This window comes from Aptenodytes forsteri, unplaced genomic scaffold, assembly GCF_000699145.1.
Source record: "Aptenodytes forsteri isolate BGI_AS27 unplaced genomic scaffold, ASM69914v1 Scaffold270, whole genome shotgun sequence".
NCBI lineage: Eukaryota > Metazoa > Chordata > Aves > Sphenisciformes > Spheniscidae > Aptenodytes > Aptenodytes forsteri.
In genome coordinates, this window is record NW_008794631.1 from 2,602,765 (window position 1) to 2,627,433 (window position 24,669).

A 24,669-nucleotide genomic window follows, 5' to 3' on the forward strand; every position below is an offset into this window, starting at 1 on the left:
AAAAAAATATTTGTGAGGGAGGTCCCCTAAAGTCATGAGTCAGACTCAGAGTGTGTGCAAAAATAGCTGGAACGGCATTTGTAGAGATAGGTTATCAGTTGTTCACTGTTAAGATTGAAAGAGGTATAGATGATAGTTCAGGGGAGAAGGACAGGATATTCTGGAATCACAGCTGGTTTCGTATTTCTGGTGATAACTTGGATAATGAATTGGGAACTATGCTGCAAATGCTCATGATGTCGTCAGTCTAGGAGGGACTGCAAATATTTCAGAAGAATATGAGGGCTGTGTTGGTTGCAAGTTGACCAGGGTTCAATATTGTCATGCTGTTGAAAAAAAAAACAAAAAAACAAACCCAAAACCAAAAAAACCCAAAACAGACCTTGCTTCTAAGACCCCTCTGGCATTCTTCCTGTCTTTCCAGCAGTAACAAGGCCCCCACAGTAGTGCTGTGTCCAGTTTTGGCCACTGCAGTTCAGGAAACATATGGACCAGTTGCAGACAATACAGAGTACAGCAGTGCAAATGATGATAACTGTCATTTATAGCTGAGAAGGTTTATAGCTGAAAGCAGTTTTCTGAAGACTACTGCAGCTGCAAAATAAGGAAACTATTTTTTTATTCAAATACCCTGGGCTGTTAAGAGGACAAAAAATTGGCAGGTGATTATAACCTGGTAATAGGTTAGACATTGGCAAATCTCTACTGTTGGAGATCTTTCGGAACTAATGAGAGCCATCTGTTGAAAACGACTTAGGTATAACTGCCCCTTGCCTCCAGGGGCTGGATGATTGCCCAAGGTCTCCTTGAGCCCTGGGGTGATTTAGACCAACTTTGGAACCAAAAAAGGAGGAATGTATCACTGATTTTTTTTTTCTTCATGAAACTGTTTGTGATACAATTTCTTCTCTGAGCTGAATGCTTGTTACTCAAACCCTTATTTAATGGAGTTGTTGTATTTCATGTAAATGGAAGGAGTTCGATTTTAATGTGTTATGTGGCCTTGGCTTCAGGGCTGATGGAAGATTTGGCGTAGCTCTCCTATTTGCCAGAGCAGATTGGTCCTCTTCAACTGAAAGGCCTGTCTAAAGGTGCAGGAAAGCACACATTATTATTCAAATTAAATCTTCATTTGTGACTAAAACTTGCCATTCAGGAAAAGCCTTTCTAGGCATTCCATGAAAATGAAAACAAAAACATAATTCAAAATCTGCTTATTTGCCAGGGGCTTTTCTTAGCTTTTTATTTTTTTTAATTGGTATTTACTATTTCACGGTTCTTTGTGGACCAAACAAATTAAAGCTAACCAACCAAACAAAGCATTTAACATGGTCAGTGTCTCACAGTATAGGAGTGTTGAGTGAATGAAGCCAATACAGTTAATTAGTTTTAAGGATTTCATTTCAACATGTACCGTACATATTTGCTTGTCTGCTAGGGATCTACTAGATAAAAATCCCATATGCAAGAGAGACCTGTGGGGAAATAAATAAAACATATCTTACATTTCACCTAAAACAAATATATACAGTCAATCATAATAGATTCTGGCTATTTAACTTTTAAATGTGCTTTGTGCATGCATATTTTTTTAACCTGAAGGATTTATACAAACGTATGGCTCAGCATACCTTTGTATGGGCTGGGGACTAAGGAACTGTTCTTGGACTCCAGAGCCCTCACATCAAAACCTTTGCTCAGCTGCTGTCTTGCTCCTGACTTGCAGCAAGTCTCTGCACCCCGCTCCATCTGCCTTGCCTGCCTTAGCCATATGCAGCAGGGCCTGCCGCACAGCAGGATATTAAATTGCTGACCCCCGTCAAACCGGTGTCTTGCAATGCATCAAGATGCTCTGCCAATAAAAAAAAGAATTATTAAGAGAAGACAGATAAAGCATTTAACTGTTGGTTGACAACAAATAGCAACTGGGGATCAGAAGAGGAGGAAACCCATCTATTATTATTATTACTATGACTATTATTATTATTAAATGATTTGTAGAATACTGTATTCCCTTTGGTAATGGCGTTGTCCCTAGAAGCATCAGTGAGCTGTTTTTATCCTGAGTGTGGTATTTATAGAAAATTTCTCGGACTGTGGGGGCAAATTAAGTGGGTTTATTACTGATCTCTTTTTGCTTAAAGGATCATCATTAAATAGCTACAAATTAAAAAACCAGAATAATCAAACACCCTGATGTGCAAAGCACCATTTAGATAAAGTATTTTCTGACACTAATTTTGACAAGAGGCACTTGTCCAATGGTGCTGTAGCAAGCCCCAGTCTCCTGAGCCGAATCTCTCTCCTGTGGTTCAGGTGCAAAATGCAGCATTTTTTTTCAGATCCCCAAATGAGAGGAATCCTGTATACCATGAGACTCCAGGGAAAATATCAACATGCATAGCTGAGCTATCTATGGAAGCTACCATAGATTTCAGGAACGATTAATAAAGTGAGGGAGGCTCATATCTAATTTAATTACATTTTTGTGTGAGCATAATTTATTAATTTATAAATTAATTAACTTTAGTTAGCTGCTGGCAAGGAAATATAGATTGGCATTTCTTATAAAGACGGCTTTCCCCCTTTCTCTCTTGTATCCCATCGGTACATTTTTCTCAAAACCAGTTCTGATTCACTCGTAAGAAGTATTTGTCAAGACACTTAGAAATTCTTTTGTAATTTTTATTCACTGGCCAAGACCCTGCTCCTGTAAGGAGCAAAACATCTTCCCTACAGGTGTCAAGAATGCTTCCATAGGACCAAGGTAGACTTTATTCTGTGTTTTGTAGGATCTGTTTGTCTGTTCATCAGCTTACACAGTCTCTCAGAAACCAGGAGATACATCTATTTGTGATTCCTATCACAATTAAAGTGCAGTTGGTTGTCCATGATGGGGTGATGGGTGGGCTGGGATATTGCCGACCCAAAAGCCTTGAATACAGGCATAGAGCAGTCACATCTGAATGCTTAGACTCGGTATGGATATAGATATGCTCTGAAGCTGCATAAGCTTGCAGCTTCCAAACTGAGTGTGTGTTGAGCTACTCAGCTGCTTCTACAGATTTATTCTCTATTGATCATGGAAAAGGGGGAGAAAATTATGGAGTCTCTGCCCAGAGTCTGTGCGCACCCAGATGGGTTTATTAGCTTGAGGACTGCGCTGAGGGTTGTTCTGTCCTGCTTTCCAGTGTGACGCAGGAAGCCACACAGAGCCTTTGCAGCTGAGTCTGGGGGGGTGTGCTGTACCCGACCTGGGCTAGAAATGTAGTGGTCTCAACACCTGGAGCCAAAGTAATTTGCAACCTATGTTGTAAGTGCGTGCTGCATCAGGACCCCAGGTTTGGATAAGAACAAGAGCAGTATCTTGAATGGGGGAAATTGGCTTCTCTGTGAACTTTTTTTTTTTGGAATGACAATATTTTGAGATGCTGCTGTTGTTCAACACTCACTTTTTAATTTATACCTTTGCATATTTGTGATTGACTGTAAGACTTTCTGGGATGGAAGGGCAAGTACTAGTAGCAATATATTAGTCTGCCAAGAAAGGACAGAGCCATAAAGAAAGGATAACGGTAAGTGAAAGGGAAGAGATTAGGAAGCTGGCATTGGAAGCAACCTGGAACAAGAAGGAAAAAAAGTAGATATCAAAGAACCAAGACTTTTTATGTGCTTAGAGTTACATGGTACGGTATGAGATAAACTGAATGTCGTTTGACTGATTGTTGTGTGTCAAAAATGAAACTAACCCTGGCACCCCTAGAGCCTTCAATAGCTAATATCTCTTTTTAATTTGCCTTTTAAGAATTTTGAGGAACATTTTCAAAGGTGAACCTTATATGGTAAAAAAAGGACATGCACATAATGTACATTTAGGGCAACATGGGGTGGTTTTTTTCAGAATACTTTCTTAAATATTCTCCTGTGCTCTTTTTCCCTTGTCAATTCCTACATTTATCTAAGTAAAAGCTGTTTGCATGTAAAAAGCTGAAGTAGATTTAGATGTGTGAGTTGCATCATTCTTGTCAAATTGACTGATAATCATGATTTCTTTTCTCGTTTTGCTTCTCTCTTTGCTGAGGATGCAGAAGAAAAAGCTAAGAAAGAAGCAGAGGAAAATGCTCATCAGGGAACAGATGAAAAGAAAACAGATGAAAAGGATGAGAAGAAGCCAGCTGAAGATGCCACAGCAGCAAAGACAGAGAACAGCAAAGAACCAAATCCTGGGGAAAACAAAAGCACAGATTCCAAGAAAAATCATGTAAATGGGACTCGGCAAACTGGGGTGAACAAACACGAAGCCTCTCAAGGGGAAAACGCACCTAGGACAGATAAGGGAACAGACTGTCATCATGCAATGGGAGAAGAGAAACAGCATGTCCAGAACGGTGAGTTTTCTCCTTCCACTGAAATGTGAATCCAGCCCTAAACCCAGTATCTCACCTCAGTGGTGGGGGTACCTGATGTCCTGAAAAAGGATGTCCTGGGCCCAGAGCCTCTTCTTGGACGTTGGCATAGTCACCTGCATATGGGAACTGGAATCTGTAAATTAACTCCCAAGTAGTGTTCTTCCATAAATGATGGGGTTCATCATACCTGCTTGCCACTTTTGGAGGAAAGGAAAAAATTACTTTTCTCCTGGAAATGAAGCAGCCTGTTACGATACACACTTAAAAGCTGAAACAAATATTTTTGGTTCAATGAACAGCTTCATTGCTTGGGTAACGGACAGAGGAAAAGCCAAAGTTAGCTTATAAACTCTTTTTAAGGCAATTAAAGGTATCTTTGAACTGACTCTCAGATATAAATATGTTTTGGGACAGAGGATTTTTCCCCCTCTCTGTTTTTAAGAGTTATTTTATTTATGCTTCCTTTGCTCATTTTTTTTATTAGGGCAGTCATCAGCATTTTTATGGAGATTTTTTTTTGTCAGAAATTTTATTCCAGTGTTTCAACTTGCTATAGAACTGAGTTAAAATAAGAATCACATTTTGCACCCAAAAAAGGTGGAAAAATGTTTGAAAATTGCATTAAACATTAAAAAAAAAAATCAGATCCATGAGAACAGATCAGTGGTCTCTTGGCCATTTCACTGTCTTTCCCTCCCCAGCTCCTGCTCCCTGAAGCCGTTATCAAAAAATGGCAGTACAGCCACATGTGACTTGTCACAAACTTGGCTAGTATTAGTCAGTCCAAAACCAGCAAAAAACTTAGAAGCATCCTCTTAGAAAAAGTCTGAGTGAGCATACAGGCCTTGAAAGTCCTAGGCTCAGGCAGTGAGTTTAGATGGCAGCAGAGGCAGAAATCCTGTTTAAAACATTCCTGATATGATTCTCATGTATTTGACTTGGCTGCTGGCCTTTCCCAGCGATCCCTTCATCATTAGGTTTTTTTTAGATTGGAAGGACTATGGGGATCCGAGCTGTCATGCTCTGTTATGTATGGGATTTTTCTTCAGGCAGTGTTACGTGGGTGAATAGGAATGGGGCCCCCAAGGAGACAAAAAGGTTGGGGACATATGAAATCCCAGTTAGACTGCATCAGACTTTTCTTCTGACAACCTTTGTTTTACATGCTTCTAACAATACGGGGGTTAAGTGTGCTCTAGTGATTTTGACAGTACCTTTTTCTGCAATGTCTCTCTGCTGCAGGTGTCAAAAATGCTTTGAAAAGAATTATAATGATTTCTGAAAATTAGTGTCTTCCTCAGGAAAAAAAATTCTGCTCCTTAATTTATGGGAAAAGGCCTTTATGAGGTACAACCACCGCAGAGCCTTTGGAGACTGATGAAATCTTAACATTCATATCTCTGGTTCACCACAGCTTCCTTTACGCCTATATGTTAATATCTCATTGTAAAGTATTTGCCTTATTATTTCTCTGCCTTTGTAATCCCTTTCAAAAAGATCATTATGATCATGATTCTGCTCCGCTGCTGGCAGTATGGCAGGGTAGATATTACAATACTCAAAAGTCCCCTATTCATAATAAGTTATATTCAATGAAAGTTCAGAAATTGTGTTGTCAGACGAGTTTGAAATCTCTCTCAGTCACTCGCTGCCCGTGTGCTTTCTCGGAGAGATCAAACTGTGAAATAACGTATGTGTGGGTGTTCATCATCTTTTCCTGCACGCGCTTAGGGCCAAGCAACTTCTTTATGCAATGGTCAAACAAAGCATTATTAGCTCATCATTACCATCAGCCATACGATGGTGGAGGAAATGCGAGAAGACTTTTGTGCTTCGCTAGATACATTTTCATTTCATTTCCTGAAGACAGTGTCCTTCTTTTAGAGGCCACCTTCATCAAGTAGAAACCTCAACTCTCCCTGGAGCTGCTCATACCTCTCTGTTCAAGGACCCCAAGTCAGTGGCAATATGATCAGCTGAGGAGGTTGCTGCTTGTCCTGTATCATCTTGCTTTCATTTTTCTCTCACCCACAGTGAGCTTAGGAAGAAAAAAATGAGAAGTTTTGGCTCTGAATGGGAACTGAACAGGACATGTTTTTTCCATCTTGTTAAATATTTTAATATTTGAAAACCATTCCTCTTTTATACTATAATGAAACTTAATTGGAGAGAGAGATCAATTCTCTGTCATCCAAGAATAACAAACATTCTAGTGGTCAGGGCACGAATGTGAAAGAGGGAGACTTTGCTTCTCTACAATTTCTCTTTTTTTGAGCTGTTCCAAAAATAAGTATCCACTGGCCATGACTATTTTGAAGGCAGATCAGATCCTCTTTAACATATAATACCTATAACCTTGATCCAGAAACTGTGAAGTCGTTATAGTAACAAAAATAGTAATACAAATGGAATAAGCATTACTTTAATACAGCCCTGTAACATACCTCACATTAACAAGATTCTGAAGTGAGACTTTTACAGCTTTTTGTGTTGAGGTGTGGGTCACAAGTTCACTGCTACCCCTCCAGGGGGAAGGGACAAGCTGCCTGTTCCTACCTGGGCAGGCTGCTGTTGCTTCTCTGGACATCTGAAGGAAGGACACCTTCTTTGCTGCTGTTTGGACACTGCAGCTGAAAGAGCCCTGTTCTGCTAGACCTCTCCCTATAAGTTATTTTTCATTTGATCTTGCATTTGGCATTCTCATCCAATGAAGGGATGGTCTGGGAGGGTCTGATGTGCTCTGCTGTATGACTAATAAAGGACAGAAAATGAGAATGACTCTGGTTAACCTTGCTGGCTTCATAAAATACGCACCAGCTCAAGCTGCCATTTTCATTCTGCATCAACCGTTGCTCTGCCAAAGGCCTTGCTTTCCTGGTTTGCTATAGAGACTCTCAAGCCAGTGATCAATGCTAGGATGATTGTTTGTTCCCTGATACCGTCATCAAAGGAGCAACCCAAATGAATTTGTGGATAAAGGAAACTTGTAAGAGAAAGTAAGACAAAATTATATGGGACTGTTGGGATATCTAAGTTGGTTCTTTAAAGCAGAGACTTATGATGAAGTCTTGCAGGGTCTTAGTCCTTTAAAAGCATAAACGTCTCAGAGTCCTGAATTTGAAATGAAGGTAGTTCTCAGGTTTTTAATGGCCTATGTACAACCAGAGGGAGTATGAGTTTGCCTGTGCACTTAAAAAGGTGTTAACAATTAGAATAAATTTAAAAGTAGATTGTAAAGCTTGATTTTCTGTAGGAGTTGGATAAATTTTGTCTGGTGCTTTATTCTATGAAAATGTGTTAATCCAGTTCCTTGTGAATTCAGACCTTTTATCCTAAGGAACATCTCCTTTGGATGTTGCAATTTGATTGAGTTACAGGCATTAATAAACTGCAGTCTGCATTAAAATGCTTATAGCGTTTCTAATTGCTTCTTTCTAGGTGAATTAAAGGAAGACAATAAGTTGGACAAAAAAGATCAGTCTAGTGTGGGGGATGAATCAAAGAAAACAGATGGTAAGGACAACATTTTATTACATTTTGTCACCCATTTTTATATGCAATCTATTGTTTCCTAAACATCCGCAGTTTATTCTAAAACCAAAAAATTGTGTGGTAACCAGAAACAGACTTAACAGAAACAGTCATTACACTTGACAAAAGCCATTGGGGCATTCTGGGGGAAAATCATCCCTTTCACATAATGCCTAGTACCACTTAGTTGTTCTTTTGGTAAGCCTTATCCATCAATTTTTGTGCAGTGCCTACAAGAAAAATCCTGGATTATTAGAGTTGCTTAATAGGAAATGCGGATTTGTGAGGTTCTATCCTTCTGACTTTCTTTGGGCTGTATTCTGCTCTCTGTTAGGACAGGCTGCATGGGAAATGCAAAAAACAGAGCTAAGAAAAAACCTGCACAAGGTGTCCCTGTTTTTCATGATTGCATGTTATCCTGCACCAATACAAACACAAAGCTTTCTTGACTTTATTGTCTGAGGGGGAATTTGCCAAGCACTGTCAAACCACAGGTGTGGGAAGCAAGCAGGAGTGAGCACATCAGCATAGAGGTCCTATGAAGGATGCTATATTAAAGGGATGTTGCTGAAACATTGTTGAACTGAAGCAATCCCAAGCCATAGGACAGTTTCTTGGGCATCTGGGAATAATTTCAAACAAGTCTGAGCCTAGAGTACAGGTCCACAGATGTTTTAGTAGCCCCAGCAAAGTGGAAAAACAGCTGTAAGGTCTATGGCATGTTTACTCTTTTGCACCTCCTCAGCTGTGTACCGCAGGGCTCTGAGATAGTATCTGGACCCACGTTGCTCCAAAAGCGATTGCTAAAGTATGAGGTAGCAAAATAAATGGAAAGAAATGTTAGAGCTAACATTTTCTTTGTGCGTGTCTCAGTGAAACCCACTGAAACACAGCTATTCCTAAATGTAAATAATACAGTACTTTGTTTTGATGGTCAAGAAAGACAACCTCATAGTAAGTACTGCAGTTTGGAATGATACTATGTTTTCTTTTATTGCTTCCTTTTAAGAAATTACTTAAAATTCCTATTGCTTTAGCAAAGTGATAAATAAGAAGAAAATGTGATACCTCAACTAAAAATGTAAAAAAAATCATCTAGAAGCTTGTATTAATTTCAGACACATAAATATGTACTTTTGTTAAAGAGGCCCCTTAGCAACAATTGTTTAGGAAAATTCAATTATTTTGTTAAGAGGTCATATTATTTACACACTTAACTCAAGTGTCTGTCAGGAAAACAGTCTTGAACAAGTACCATTCACAACTCTTTCTGTGGTCATGCAGAAATTAAGTACAAATACTCAAATAACATGCGACTCTTCAGATGTTCATGAATATGTGCAGTGCTGTATGTAACTATCAAGGCCCCAGAAGAAATAATGGGCAGAATGGCTTCTCTCCCCACTGCAGTGGGTGATGGCTGAGGAGCGGCTGTGCTGGAAGGCTGCAGCCCTGGAAGGACCAGGTGGACGCAGAAAGACTGGGGCTTCTTTAGAAGGACTCAGGAGCATCAGCCGAGCCAAGAGAGCTGCCCGGGAATCCCTAACTTTGAGGACCAGGTTACATTTGAAGGCCTGCACTCTCAAGGTCTCAGAAAGATTAGGGGCACCTATTTAGTTGGGCTAGAGGACCAAGAAGTGAATGTTTCATGCTGACTTGAAGAGTGAGGGTGTGAATTTAGTTCCTTGCAAGCTGCTGGTCTTTGTGTGGTGTTACTTATTTAATGTCTGTTCGTTCTCCTGTAAGAAAATGTTCTGCTCATAACCTTAGGGGAAAGACCAATACAACAGGACCAGTTGATTACAGTGAATAAGCAACTGTAACCATGCAAGGACAATTTGTAGGCTGAATGTTTTTCATTCAGATGCTGTAGAGACAGCTTATAGCTAACAATCCCATTGATAGAAATCAGGAGAAAAATTGTGAATGATGCGCCTTAGAAAGGAAAGTGCTACGGTGGCACTTCTGTTTTGACAAATACTGCACAACCTGTTCTGCCCATTACTCACTCCAGAGCACATCTCCTTACCAGGCATGTGAGGGATGTGGAGAAAGGAACATTATCCATGGATAATACATAGCTGTTTGCAGACTACTGAAATGTTTACCCGAACATATGCTTTCTCACGTGCCAGTACATGGTCTTTCACATGCTGGAAAAAAAGATTAAGCGGGGGAGTTAGAAAGATTGAGGTTACAGCTATAATGCACTCACCACATGTAGTTTGCTGGTAGGTGAAACTCAGCCTGGACTTTTTGCAGGGTCAAGGGTCCTTGGGTTTTACAGCCTCTGTTCAGTCTGTAGCTGGGGTGTATTTGTATTAAACAGGTGCCCATTTGTGTAGATTTACCATGAGGGCTTCAGCTTTCTCACCACCACCCATTAGCATCAGCTAGAGCCCTGTACCCAGCTGAGGTCAGTCTGCTACCCTGTCCTACTGCGCAGGCATCCTGCACCTGGAGAAGAAAGCTGCAGAGCATATGTTGCATAAATCTTTGCAGGATCTGTGTCCAAGTTGCTTTTTAAGCATATACAAAGGAAGTTATTGTAATATCTTGTTATTGGAATACATACATGCCAAAATGTTTCTAATACATTTGTCCTTCTACTACATGGGGAACCAAGTGGCCAGGGACACATAGAATAACTATCACATGTGGACACGAAGGCATTGAAGCTACATGTCTACACTGTAGTCACAGGTGTGAAATGTAGCTTTTGTGTCAGAGTTACCTTGAAGCTACCCAAAAATAATTAAGGGGGCATGCCCCCAGAAACAGGGATCAGGCTCGCTGAGACAGCAAGGAACTACGTATGCATCTAGCAGGAGCTTCATACGACTGAGTCTGTCTGTACCCAAAGCCAACTACTTTAAAGCTAGCTTGAGGATGGCTATGTAAGCTGCAGTCATGCCTTAGATTTTGGTCTTAACTGCTTCAAAATCCTGTGCAAGTCCCTTGAACGTAGGCTAGTCTCCTTCTCATGTTAATCTAATCTTCATATTATTGGCTTTTTTCTGTGGGAGATACTGCTTGTTACTCAGCACTTCCCTTTTTTTCAGTTCCAAGAAAAGAGATATGGGGCTGCCATTTCCCACATAAAGACACAGCCCTATCAGAGACATCATCAGCACAAGTAGTTCATCAAATGTTTCCTGTGGGATAGAACATTATTAAACCATTTTGGAAAACCTGATTTTCCCATGTGAAATAGTTGCTTTTCAACACTTTGCATGGAAAATTGTAAGCAGTCACATGGAAATAATTTTTATCTACATTCACAAACTTTCTTTTTTGCAATTTTTTTCTGCTCACAAAACTGACAACAAATGAAAAAATTATTCCTCCCCATTACCACTTTCACAGATTATCTCTACCACCTCCTTATTTTTTCCTATTGGGAAAAGATTTTGCAGCGTCAATGCAAAGTCTTCAGTGCAACTCTTTGTTCCAGGGACCAAAACGCAGTTTATTCAAATATTCTTTTTCAGCTAGCAATTACAGACAAATAAAAGGTTCTTTTTTTGTGTTTGTCCTGGGAACTTATTGTTCTAGTAGTAACATGCACGTTTGCAGGTTATAGCACAGAAATATACAGGATATTTGTATCTTAAACAGCTAGAACAGAGAAATCCTGATGTGCCCTGCGTATGTGTGATGAGCAATGCTCCCACCTTGTGGTCAAATCGTAACCCTGCGTTTTGACAGGTCATCATTTCAATAATACATTCCTCTATGCAGTGCAGCAGCATATAGTATAATATGACACAATACAACACAATACGATATATAACCCCTTAAAATATACAGACTCTATGAAGAGTTCATAACAGGCTTACCAGAAATTGAGTTTTTAGCTTTATTTTGATTTTGTTAAGCTATACTGCTGCTTAATAGTAGTTAAAAGCCTGTGTTCTATACATTGCCCATGCCAACACGTAAAGCTGACTTTTGGTCTTAATTTTTCTTGACAATCATTCCTTGATCAGCAAGTGGAAAATTCCCTGATTATAAAGGTTAAGCACAGGGGCTTAATTTCTTTCTGTCCCAGTTGTCCCCAAAAATCAAGCGGCGGAGTAGCTGGCACAGAATGTTTTTATCTGATAATGCCTTTGGTATAGGAACATGGTGGTGTGAAGGAGCCATGATGATGGCTCCACAATTACCCCAGACAGTTGAATTAACAAGACAATTCCCAGATTCATTTAAGGAGAATGCAGCTTTTTGCAAAGCTGTTCAACCATTTAAGAATTGTCTGTCTTTGCAGCCTCCTGCAGATACGGTTTTCCTGTGTGTCGATCTAGCCAAGACCACTACATAGCAATGAACACTAAGTAGACTTCTGACAAAACCCTGCTCATGTAATCTGCATAATGCCAGTGTTGTTTTAAAAGAGGTTACTCAAGCGTATAAATGAACAGCATTTGCCTATGTCTTCTTGAGAGAGGTAAAAAGGTAAATTTCAGGTCATATAAATAATGGTGCCATTTCTGTTTCTATTCCAAAAGATAGGCTGATTTCTCCATTATTGTCGGAAGCAAAAAGCCCATTTCAGTTTGTAAGGCAAACACATTGGATTCCTCCTTGCTGCTTGATAGTGCTCTTGATATTATATGTCAGAATCCAGCAGCAGTGGCAAATTGGAATTACAATAGTCTAAGACTACTTCTAAAGACAATTTCCTTCCTTTTCTTACTTCTTTTTATGGCCTGTTATTTGAATTACATTAAAGGTTATTGCCCCAAGATAGAAATCGGAAAGCGTTGTACTGATAGTTCTGGAAAAGCTTGCCTGAAAGCATGAGGGCATTTTGCTGTCCAAAAAGAGATATTTCACCGTAACTTATCTCTGCTGAACAATTGCTCCATAGTAGTGCAGTATAGGATAACTGGAGGGGGAAAAAGCTTCTGTGCTTTTTAAAATTCTTTTTGTGCTCTTTTTAAAAAAATGAGTGTGTCTAATTTAGCAAGTGGCACCTAAGGCAAGCTGGAATTTGCGTAGAGGGATATACTCTGAAGAAGGTTTTATGCAGTTTTAATATCAAATAGAAGATGAACATTATGTGATGTGATCTTTGAAGCTAAATGCAAAATACATTGTTAACATCCTGACCTCGGGAACATTACATCACCATGGCATGCATGCTCAATGAGAATATGGGGACTATGTAGAAAGGTACCTTGTATAAATATGCAGATGATTTTGCAGCTTGTCTGTTTTGTGAGTGTGTGTGTAAATCTTATGGACAGCACCTGGTTTTCCTTTGACACTTTCATGTATCTCTTTTTCAGCCTGCTTTCCATTGCTCAGGCCATGCCAGGTAGTTAGAAAGACCTTAGGATGGTTGATTGCTTTTTGCTTCTACTTTACGTGAAGTCACAGATATATGTGACAAATTTAAAAATTGACAATAGCATTTGGCTTGGTTTCAGATTTAAGTGAATATTTGGAATATTCATTCCAGATACATGGTGAAAAAACATTCACTGTAGGTACTTAAGTGGGTTTTTTGAGTAGTCAACTTTACGGGGAACATTTTTTCAGGCTACCTTTGGTCCTGTAAATATAGCTCTGCTCAGAGATAGCATATGGCTGCATTGCTCCTCAGGGGTAATGTCCATGGTCCTAGAGGCATGGAGGAATGTGTAACTTACACAGTGCATTGTAGAAGTTCCTCCTTGATTTTGCACCATCAGCCATTTTATAGCACCACTCAGGGAGTGGAGCTGTGACCTTGCTTCTGTTACAGTCCTTCTTACCCCATTTAGGATAATTTGCCTGTGCCATGATGTATAGAAATTCTCTGCTTCAGAAACAGGAGAGTCCTCCTTGCTCTCCCCCTCCATGAATTTATGTTCAATCCAGTGACAGTCAGGTCTCTGTTTCCTTGTGCAACACTTAGCCCTGAAAGAGAAACAAGATCATGTCCGAAGGGAATGACTGAAGGTGAGGAAGAATATGAAATGGCTCCTCAGAAGAGGTCGGTGGCCTTTAGCTTTCATCTTGTCCCTTTCCCATGGAACAACTAGCTTCCAATTTGAGCATACCAGCTATAGGTATCTTACTAGATAGGGACTCCACAAGGACGCTTAAGTAGAAGTGTTAAGAAGGAAGAAATCCAATAGTCAACTGTATGGGAATCTAAATGTAAAGACTGCACCCTACAAACTGCCAGCTGGGTGCTTGGTGGGTACCTTCATGCCCTTTGCTTTGTGTGCTGGACCTGCTGCCTGGTCTCTCCCTGGGGGCAGAGGCAAAGGGACATCAGTCCTCTCAGGCTGCTTAGTCTGCAGTTCTGTACCATTCAGTCCACAGAAGCTGGACAAAGAGAAGAGAGAGTCAATTTACAGGTTAGTTTTCTGAAACTCATACCTTAATAGTAGTCTTTACTACTTATTACCAGTAATCGGTCCATCGCTAGGCAGTTCATTCTTTTCTCTGCTTCCGAACTGCTGCTTTGCTATTCTTAATGTCAAAACCTGGGACTTGGAGGCAACAATAAACGTAGAAGAAGAAAACGAGCAAGTGATATTAGTTGAAAAGTGCTATTTTGAATCAGGCTAAAGTATTTAGGAATTTAAGTCTAATTCAAAACAAGTGATTGTCAAAAACTGAAGAGGCACTGAAAAAAATCCAAATGAGAATTTTTGCTTTGAAGTGACGCTTCGCATTTCTAGCCAGCATTAAGTAAATGTTAAAAATAAAAGTTTTGAGTTAGATGAAAAGCTCAGCTTGATCTTTCATTTCCTCTCCACCCTGCTCCCACCAAAAAAACCCACCCCCCAACAGTCATTTTTGCCATGAGAGAAAGCAAGCAATTACTTGTGTCTGACCCAGAGCTAAGTATTATCCTAATTTTTCAGTTTAGTCACTCAATCAGAGAAGCAATTATTTGCCCAGTGCTAATTACAAAATTCTGATTCATGTATTTGGCCGAAAACTTTGTTGGCTTCGATTATTCTTCTGCTTATGGCAGCTCATCCCTTTTGTGCCTTGAAAAGCACTGGGGTTTGCGTTTCTGTCCACGACGGAACAGCTCTTTATGTTCAGAGCTTTGAATTATGTTTGATTATCTAATCTAGAATAAGCTTTCGTACTTATTCCTGTAGGTCACTTTGCATAATAAGTGTCTAATTTCTTTCATACATGCTTTACTCAGGAAACTCAAACGTTATTTGGTGTAACCAAACTTTTGCCAATGTATTCATTGTGTTTTTCTCTGCTGTTATGTATTTCCATAATGTGCTGGTAAGCAAACAACATATATTAAAACAAAGCTAATCTCTTTCTTCCATCACTGATGTGATCTCAGGTCAAGTGTAATACAAGCTGTCAAGCAAACATAAAACTCAACATCAGTGTGAACAGGACTAGAAATTGTTTGACGTCATGAATGATTTAGGGATAATTATGTGCCAAAGCTCAAAAATCAGAATACCTTCTATGCTAATGTCATTTCTCCTCCTAGCAAAATGAATGTTAAGCATTTGGGTCGTCTGCTAAATTAGGATGATGGTATTTAAATTCAGTTACAAAACAAGTATTCAAAACTTTTTCCCAACAGCATTTATTCTTGTTTTCCCTTGCTTTAAACAGGACACAGGCACCTTCGAGTAACATTCTGTTTTCTTTGGAAAAAATAATCACTCTACAATTTCTCATCCATTAAAAAGACAGATAATGGAGATGAATTAACTTATAACGCATATTTCTTCTTTATTTCACTGATCTTCTGAACTTTGTTTCTTAGGCCTCATTCATCTCTGGTGCAACAGAAGCAAGAGAATAGCATAAATATGCAGAATTTATTTCTTCATGGTCTTAATTTTCTTCGAAAAGGCTTTCCAAATGGCTTTAATAGGAGTCAGGATCATCCAGTGCTGAGAACTGAGCACTGAGATTTTTGACATCTTCATTTTATTCTGAGTGCTAGGAGTAGCTTTTAACAGTGCTTTTCAGATGGGGACAGGTTACGACTAAGCACACTTTAGCACTCAGGGGAGACAGGAGATACCCAGGCTTTTGGGAGTAAGCTTACAAAATTAAGGGGTGACTCCTGCAAGATGCCGAGTGAGTCCACAAAAGGAATTAAAAGTGGCAAATTTAGCAATCTGTCCCACCAGCTGCAAATTCTTCCATCATTTGTAGTAGGAAGGATAACTACCTTTTGGATTATGGGTTATCTGAGACACATTACTGAGACTATTATTTCCCCTTATTGTGCACTGCATCTGTAGTAACCGTTTTATGATATCAATTGCCATAGAACAATTGGTCTGCCATACAACAATTTGTCATTTCTGTTGTCGTTTCACCCAGTGCCTGGATGGAGCAGGGTGCTGGGGGAGAGCAGAGTCTGGAAGAAAGCAGAGTTTGGAATAGTCTTATCCTGAAAAGCCTAGGCTTTTAATAATGAGGGTGGAGGCTACTTTCAAACACCATGTCAGCTTTCTTAGGAACACTCGAACAACCATGCTGGGTCAGACCAAAAGTCGCTTTAGCTCTCCATCACTTACCTGACAACATTTCATAGCAGAGATCTTAATGAACAAAGAACAAAACCAGACCAATGCCTCCCCCTTACACCTTTCTGTCTTCCAGAGAGCTAAGGCAGAGGTCAAATCTCTGACTTGAATAGCCTCTGATGGATTTTTCTTCCATTACTTTGTCTAATTGTCTTTAGAGCCCTGGTACTCTTTTGTGTACTGGGCACTGAGGCAACACAATTCAAAATTTACTTAGGCATTGTGTGAAAAATGACATCTTTTTATTGGTTTCAAACCTACTGCTTGATAATTTCATTTGATAACCCCCTTCTTGGACTGTGAGAAACAGTGAGTAATTGTTCCCTATTCACATTCTTAGCGTCACTCATGCGGAGAGTCTCCCCGCAACTCTCCCTTCTCACGCTAAAGAGTCATAGCGTGCATAAACTTTTGTGTATTCAACTGTCCTTCAAGTGCAACCCTTTAGATATCTGCTGTTTATGTTAGTACGTAACACTGACAGTCTGTGTTACACACATGGTTATTGGGGTGTGACAAGAGAATCTGATTTTAATAGAAATGAGAAAGCCTGTAGGATTCAGTTTTTTTCCCTTAATTTTCAAGAATAAAATATAAAAAGTACAAAAATGTTGATTTTAATATAATTGTATGCTGATTTTTTTTTTTGTTGATATCTTTATGATGTTACATCATAAAAGCATGAAAAGGCATCACCATAGAGAGCTCAATGAGGGATGTACTGAATGAATATGGTTAACTGAGGCTCTCTTCTTTTGCTTTTTCTGTGTATTAAATTCTAACTCAAAAATATCTTGGGGTAGAAGTACCTCAAGGGCAACATTATTTGGTGGTGTGGCGGAGTTCTCCCATCCTGTGGAAGTGCTCATGCAGCATGCGAAGAAGATGAGATTTGTTCATGCTAAGTACTACCTTTTCACAAGTGAACTGCAAGGTTACCACAGTCTCCTTAGAAAGAAAATCCACGTGTGTAATCCTGGATAATTGTGGTGTCATCTTGTGCTTCCTTCATAATTAAGTATGGTTACGCTAAAGGAATGCATGTTTGAGCAGAGGAAACAGGGACCATGCAATAACCTCACAAACACTTTCATTGACAGGGTCTGCCAAGCAAGCTAAGTAGTTTGTGAAAAAAAAGCTGCCCATGAAATCCTTATTCCACATCACACTGTCCTGCAGTCTGCATTCAGCATTTATTTTTTAGGAGAGAAAATAGCAGAGTTTTCTTTTAAATGCAATTTGAAAACCACAGAGCTCGGTCTTGTCCTGATGGCCCGGCCTGGCACTGGAGGCTGTGGGGAGGTGCCCTGAGCCCTCTCCGGCCAGCACTCTGCTTTTGGCGGCTGGGGAGGAAGGGATGGAGGGAAAGGGCAGGCGTTCGGCTGGAGCGGCAGAGCCGGCCGCCTTCAGAAGCTGGGAGAGGTCAGCTCTCCACTTCCAACTGGTACAACCGTCATCATGCCTGTGATTTACACTCAGTGAGGAGCGTGAGTCATTACAGAACAGGTGTAGTTTTTGAGTCAGTCTAAACTCTCACCTCAGTCTAAATGCCTCTGGGGCTCTGTTCCTGTTCTCCAACTGGGTAGCAGATTGTGAAAGTTTGCATTAGACAGGCATAAGAAATGCCAACTGTTAAAACGAGTAGTTCTTGTAAGGCCTTGGACTCCAAAGCATTTGTTTTATCACAAGGAGAGAGGCAAATGTGTGAGATTAATCACTGATTGTGCAAAACTGACAGCCAGCTTCCTTGCTGTATGGATACAGTTGTACTCTGAGTAATTCTGTGTGAAGGAAACGACAAACTGCAGTGCATTTTCACTTCAGTATGTCAGACTGTATAGTAACATAGTAAATATATATATTCATAGTCCAGCAAGCACAAGTTAAAAATGCCTTAATATAAACTGCAAGCTGATAGCAGAAACGGACTTAATAATCTCCTTGCAGTGGGTGCTGGTATCACATGAAGAGCTGTAGAAGTCGCTGGTATTTGCATCAGTGATCAAGGGGAGGGCCAATACTCAACCTTGACAAACAATATAAACTCGTCAGCAACACTGAAGGACTGAGATCTGCATTCAGACGAGGCTATTTCAGATAATGAAATTCAATATATGCCAAGTGAACTACTTGAAGTCTTCCTGTGTACCGAGCGCTGTATACTCATTCTTTTCCCACTTTCAATTACCTCTGTTGATACGTACTAATATTTGCACTGGATCTATTGTGCTGAAATGAGAAAGAGGCTGAATCACATCCAAGGTTAAGGTAGTTGTAGGGAAGCTATATTGTATCCAAAGGGAAATTCAGCGAGGAAACCAAAACATCTGCTCCACCAAGTAGAAAAACAATTTAAAGCAAATGCTGTACTGGAATGGTCTCATTGGAGCTGATGATGTGGCTAACAGAAGCAAAAAGCAATATATGACTCAGTTCTCCGCAGGGAACTTCTAGAGTCTGGGAAAAAACATTGCATTTTCCCTCGTTTCACTAACGGGGACGGGAGGGGTTAAAAGTCTTGTGAGTATGGATGGCATAGGAAGGGGAGACCATATTGGGTGGTACCTGGAGCTCTGTTTCAGATTCCTGGTGTGATTCAACAAATCATTTAAGAGATTCAGAAATAATGACTGCTCAAAGATGTCATTTAGTCCAGTTAATGCACGTGTCCCATCCCAGAAGGACCCCTTTCCTTCTGGGTCAGTATTTTCTCTTTAAAATGTGGCTAATGATGCATCTCACAGGATTGTTATGATCCTGTTAATGACAGTAGATCAGGCTGAACTTTTTAGATGGGAGACATCAAGGAAGTGTTATTGCCCATTGTAGATTATGCTGTCTGGGTAGTGCTGGGAATGTGACAATTCAGTCTAAATAAATCCAATGAAATGCTGAAAGCCTAATTCTTTACAACAGTGTCTTAGAATTGCATCAGTGAGCAAGATATTGTAACAACTTGCAGGGGACTGTCCTGAAAGGAAAAGTCCCCCTGCTAACTACACAGTAGAAGAAAATGATACCAACTCACTAACAGATCTGTGCAGCCACTGCTATACATTCATCAGAGATAATTCAATCCAGCAGCAAAGCCTTAGATCTTTGTTTTGCCAGTCCCTTTTTGCCTTTGCCCAAATATTACTTAAAAAAAGGCAATATATTATTGAAGGCAAAAGAAACTGGTTTTCTGAAAGGACCCGAAGAGATTCTAACGTAATCACATCTTCCGAGGCATGCCCAGCCTTACAGATAAATTCATCTCTCCTTGGGCTGCATCTCCTTGGTTGAGAGACCCTTTCAAATGCACTTTCAAACTCTGCTGACATAAGCATTGTCAGAATAACAGTAGCTAAGCAGAGTGCCAGGCGTATTCAGATAACTGGTTGGGATGGCCAATATAGAGTAAAATACTCCTGTTCCTGTTTGAAGCTTTTCCAAAGGATTTCTAGAGGAGGGTATGAGGAGGGTTGGATAGAGCGTCCCCTTTCATTAGAAACTGTCCTCTTTCACTAGAAATAAAGGAAAAGGTTTCTTGTCTACATTTCTTCCTCAAGCATATCTGTTCATTCTGAAGATTCGCTTGCGGTATAACTACATAGAAAACAGTTATGTTTGTACATTCAGGATAATGTTAGTCAAATATAGCCTAATTTTGAGGCCAAGGGATTATACATGTTTGACAGAGGAGTCAAGCAGATTGTAAAATGCATATATTTTGTTAGATCTCAGGCGGCTATCCATACATAAGGCTGTGCTTTTCATTGCATGCTCTTTGGGAGAAAGGGGCTTTTAAAAGGTAGTGCTCTTTTGTGTTTGGAGCATTCTCTCTTCTTCACCTCAAACCACATGTATGACATTGTTGCTTTCATGAGAAGAAAGTTCCTGGAAGAGCTAGTGAGCAAGGGTGATCAGAGAGCCCTACAGCAAAGAAACCTAATGGAATCTCTTGAGCTAAGCATGCTGGATTCTGTTACATGATCCCATTGATGCCAAACGTTGAATTCCCACTGGGTTAGTCAGAGAGCAGGATTTCACTTTGTGTAGGACAGAATGATATTTCTAGTTGAGCCAGTAAGAGGTATTGCTTTGGTGTGCCTCACCTTGCAGCCTTTCAACAGTTAAGCAAAGCTGCACTGCTTGGAGGAAATGAGGCTGTCTAAACTGATACCCTTCTTTTTCTTTCCCAGATTACCTGCTCCTTGGACAAAGGGGAGAAAGGCAGCATTTGACGCTTTTCTTTTTCTTTTTTTTTTCCAGATACGGAAGAGTAAAAATATATAAAAAAAGAGACTGCAAATTTCTTTCATCATTTTAGCTGAGCTTCTTCATTCCTGTTCTCCTCTTCCTTCCACAAAGACCAGTTTCTGGGGAAGGCATTAAACAACTTTCAAAACACTCCTCCTCCCACTGGCTACTTCACAGCTAATGACTCTGGGTTCTAGGGTGGGGGCCTTGGTTTTTTGGGTCAGTTTTATTTTTGTTTGTTTGTTCATGTACGTGTGCATTTTTTGTTGTTTTGGGAACTTTTTGTTAAAAAAACCAAGCGGTGATTTCCTGATGCAAATGGTTCCATTTTTCTGGACAGGTTGAGCAAATAGATGAGAGTCATCTTCAGAATCCGGTATTGCCCTTTGCTATGCCTCAGCTTGTGAAACCAACATTAGGATGATGCAAAAGAACATAGGGAAAAAAAAAAGAAAACTTGATAATACTTCACTTTTACTCTTTTTCTTTTCCCCAAGAGTCTTTTCCAATTGCTGGTAGACAAAATTTGACATCAGTTTTACCCTCACTGTAGAAGATTTTATGAATAAGAATGGTGAATTTGTAGAGTCATTTGATTGACCATTTGTTAGGATTTGATGTCTTTCCCAGATGATGAAATGATAGTTTCTAAACAGCAGGCAGACTTGCTCAACCCTTGATTTTTTTCTGGTTTTGCAGTTAGTAATAGGAAAGGAATAATCAATGAAAGCAATATTCCCTTGGGGCAAATTTTGTTGTCAGACTCTGAGAGCATGCACTAATGTACTGCTTGACGTGCCTGCCTTAACTTGAGATTACAGATAATAAGCTGTTTTCCCACATTTGTTCATGGGCTACTAGTAACCGCTCTTTGTCTGACCTGAAGATCTAAGAGAAGAAGGGCAGCAGGGAATCACACGGATCAATTCTTACTTTCATCTCAGTGTGGTCTTTCTTTCATCACTGACTGAACGGACAGGCCAAAGAAAAGGAAAAGCATTGCTGGAGAAGTACAGACAGACAAAACCAAAATGAAAAAGTGTGTCCTAAATACACTGCTGGAGTCGGTGGATGAAACTGTCTCATCCAGTGGAGTCAGACACATGGAAAGTAGCCGTCATTTTGGCCCATTTTAAAGAAGAAATGTTAAAAAACTAACTTGCTCAGGCCTTGATTCAGGAAGGTATCTTTGTATGAGAAACGTCAAACATGTATGTAAGTGCTTTTCTGGCTTGGGATCTTGGTAGGGATCCAGTTAATTGTAAGTAATTTTACCTGTCTGTGTGGAAATCAAGACACGTACATACACATACAACTGTTTTTTGCCTAACTCCTTTTTGTTCAGGATGAGGTCTTGCTGTGTTAGTCGTATATGTATTTTACAAGGAATCAGACTGCAGTCATGGCTCTTTGCTATGTAGAGAACATGCACAACATTGGCTTAGGAAGGTAAATCTTTGGTGTTTCCTTTTCATGTTCAAAAGCACAGGACTTTACCAGCAGCCTATATTAGAGCTTGGGTCTCTGTTCCTGCTTAAACTGTGCATGTATAGGGACGAGCTTCCCACGACACTAGCAAAAATCACAGCAGTGAGCTCAGCCTAAATCCACACTTAAACGTGAATACCTTCTCACTCAGGAGTGTTTGTATCTGGGATTTTGATTATTGAGGCTAGAGACATTTTGAGTTCTTTTTTTGGACACCAGAGTTTGAGTTTGTTCAAAGCCAGAGATTTAGATTAGGTTCATGCTGTGAAAAGGTTGCGCTTCAATCACGTGTTTTCAGAAGGAAGAAGTACAAAAATAACTCTTGCCATTCTTAGAACTCGCAGTTGGCTTCACTGAACCAGCTCATTTAAATAAAATAAATGTAAGGGCACGTAGTGTTCCCATTCATGAGCTCCTGGTTCAATGGTAGCTCTGGGGTAGATTTTCTGAGGAAAGCGGGGTGCTGAGAGGACAGTGGCACCACAGTCAGTGCCGAGCGCAGTCCGTGTCGTGTGACAGGCAGAGGGCTGTGTCACCACGTAGCACTTTCCCACCTCCCCTTTCCCCCTCTCCATCAGCATTCAGCCCCGATAAGAGTGGTAGAATATGAGTTCCAGCCCTGCCAGGCTCTTTGAAGGCACATTGACGATATATCAATAATGCAGAACTAAATACCGCAGCAGTGACTCAGTCCCTGCTTAGTCAGACTTCTCCCTGAAGTCAGGGGGAACATACCCTCACCAAGTATTTGGTCAGAGGTGCAGGATGATTTAGTCAATATTTTTTAAGTTACCCTTACCTAATGTACAGTGACTAAAGATGCCTTAGATTATGCACAGTAGAATAATAATAATAACAATAAAAAAAACGTAAATCTTTTTCTTCATCGGCTTCTGATACAGATTTTCTTTCTTTCTGGGAGTGACTTCTTTCAGACAGCAAAGCCAGACTGCTTAATTCACAGCTGGTCAGTTCTTGTTTCTCATGCACTGGCACAAAGGTGTGAAATCAGACTGGAAAATGTTTTTCCTCGATTGTTAGGTTTATTCACCACCAGCAGGAGCTAATAAGGGAGGTGGCGAATTTGCCATCTCTTGGGGACTGCAGATCAGAGCTGCCATTCTAGAAGAGATGCCATATTCAAAGTTACTGATCTCAGCACACAGGTATGCAGCAAAATGTTTTGCAATATACAGGCAGTCAGAGCTAGCTCTAATGTTCTCCTGCTCTTTTAAAATAATTTGAATAAGCTACAGTGGATTATTAGCATTTTTTAGAATTTTTCGTTGTGTAAAAAAAATCCCCATGAAATCTATTAGCTTGGAAATATATAAAGTGAAAATGAAATCTAGAAATTGAAATCCTACAAAGAGACTAGGCCAGATGAAAGCATCTATCATGGGGTTCCCTCCCAGGATCACACCTACATTGCCCTACTCCGCTCCCCCACCTCCCTGGAACACTGCAGCATTGTGCTAGTGCATTGTGAGCCAAGGAATGGTATGTTAGACACCTCCCAGTTAAACTAGAGATCAGCCACTGTGCAATTGTGTAAAAAAATAATAAAAATTAAAAAAAAAAAATATTACAGAACTGCTTTCTCTTATTTTGTTCCACGAAAGGAAAAAAAAAAAAGTGGAAAAGGATTAGGTGTTCATCAGTTTATAAAGAGTGAGAAAGGATTTCTGTTTTTACATCCTTACCTAACTTTCCCCAGATGTATAGAAATTATGTTTTCAGATGCCTCCCTTTTCCATCCTCAGTAAGACTATACAAGCAATGAATAAGCCAGAAATTCTGCAAATATAGGGCCCATACCGTTGGCCTCATGCTGAGATTCTACAGAACTATTTGGGAGTGCCCACCAGTAGGCACAAAGGGGTCTTCTGGTGCCAGAGTGCTTCTTACAGCGGGTGGCACAGGCTGGGAAGCTGTGTGATAAAGACGACACTCTTCTGCCTCTGTGTGGGGACCGCTGGTGCTCTCAGAAAGCTCTGCCTTGCTGGAAGAGCACCAGGCATCTTCTGCTTCCCAGAAACTGTTGTGTACCTTGAGAGGGAGAATCCAGGCACTTTACCCCCTTAAAATAGGGAAGGATACCATTGCAAGTATCCCTATTGGTGTTTTTTTCCTTTAGCTGGAACTGGTGTTCAGGGAATTAGCAGACCTTTGACTCATGGTGACGTAGTGCTTGAACTCCTGGACACACTTAATTTAAAAGAAAAAGAAAAGCAAGCAGTATGTTTTTATCCTGTTCATTATTTAAATGGCTCAAAAGATGACAGTTCTCTGAGCTGCACTCAATCAGTGATTTAAACCGTGCGTTTCTGTGACAACATGCAAGAAGTGTTCACACGTGTGAAATAAAGAATTTGTTTATTTTTTAAACGTAAAAACCTGTGATGCACCCTCTCAAAATGCTTAAATCAACCAGCTTTCCTTACAAACTACACAATATTTTTTTTTCAAAGTTA

General features: G+C 40.1%; 1 protein-coding gene across 2 annotated transcripts in view; it reads left to right on the forward strand.

Moving 5' to 3' along the window:
* The window catches only part of PDE1C (phosphodiesterase 1C), a 348,343-nt gene that overhangs the window by 302,658 nt on the left and 21,016 nt on the right, over nucleotides 1-24,669 (forward strand). Inside the window, exons 16-18 of one of the 2 annotated variants that reach the window (XM_009273482.2) lie at nucleotides 4,089-4,388; nucleotides 7,848-7,922; nucleotides 20,720-20,805. In XM_009273482.2, the coding sequence (XP_009271757.1) occupies nucleotides 4,089-4,388; nucleotides 7,848-7,922; nucleotides 20,720-20,733 (389 nt within the window). In that variant the 3' untranslated portion in view covers nucleotides 20,734-20,805. Of the gene's footprint in view, nucleotides 1-4,088; nucleotides 4,389-7,847; nucleotides 7,923-20,719; nucleotides 20,806-24,669 lie in introns of those variants that run through there. The other variant, XM_019470534.1, reaches the window with a different exon arrangement.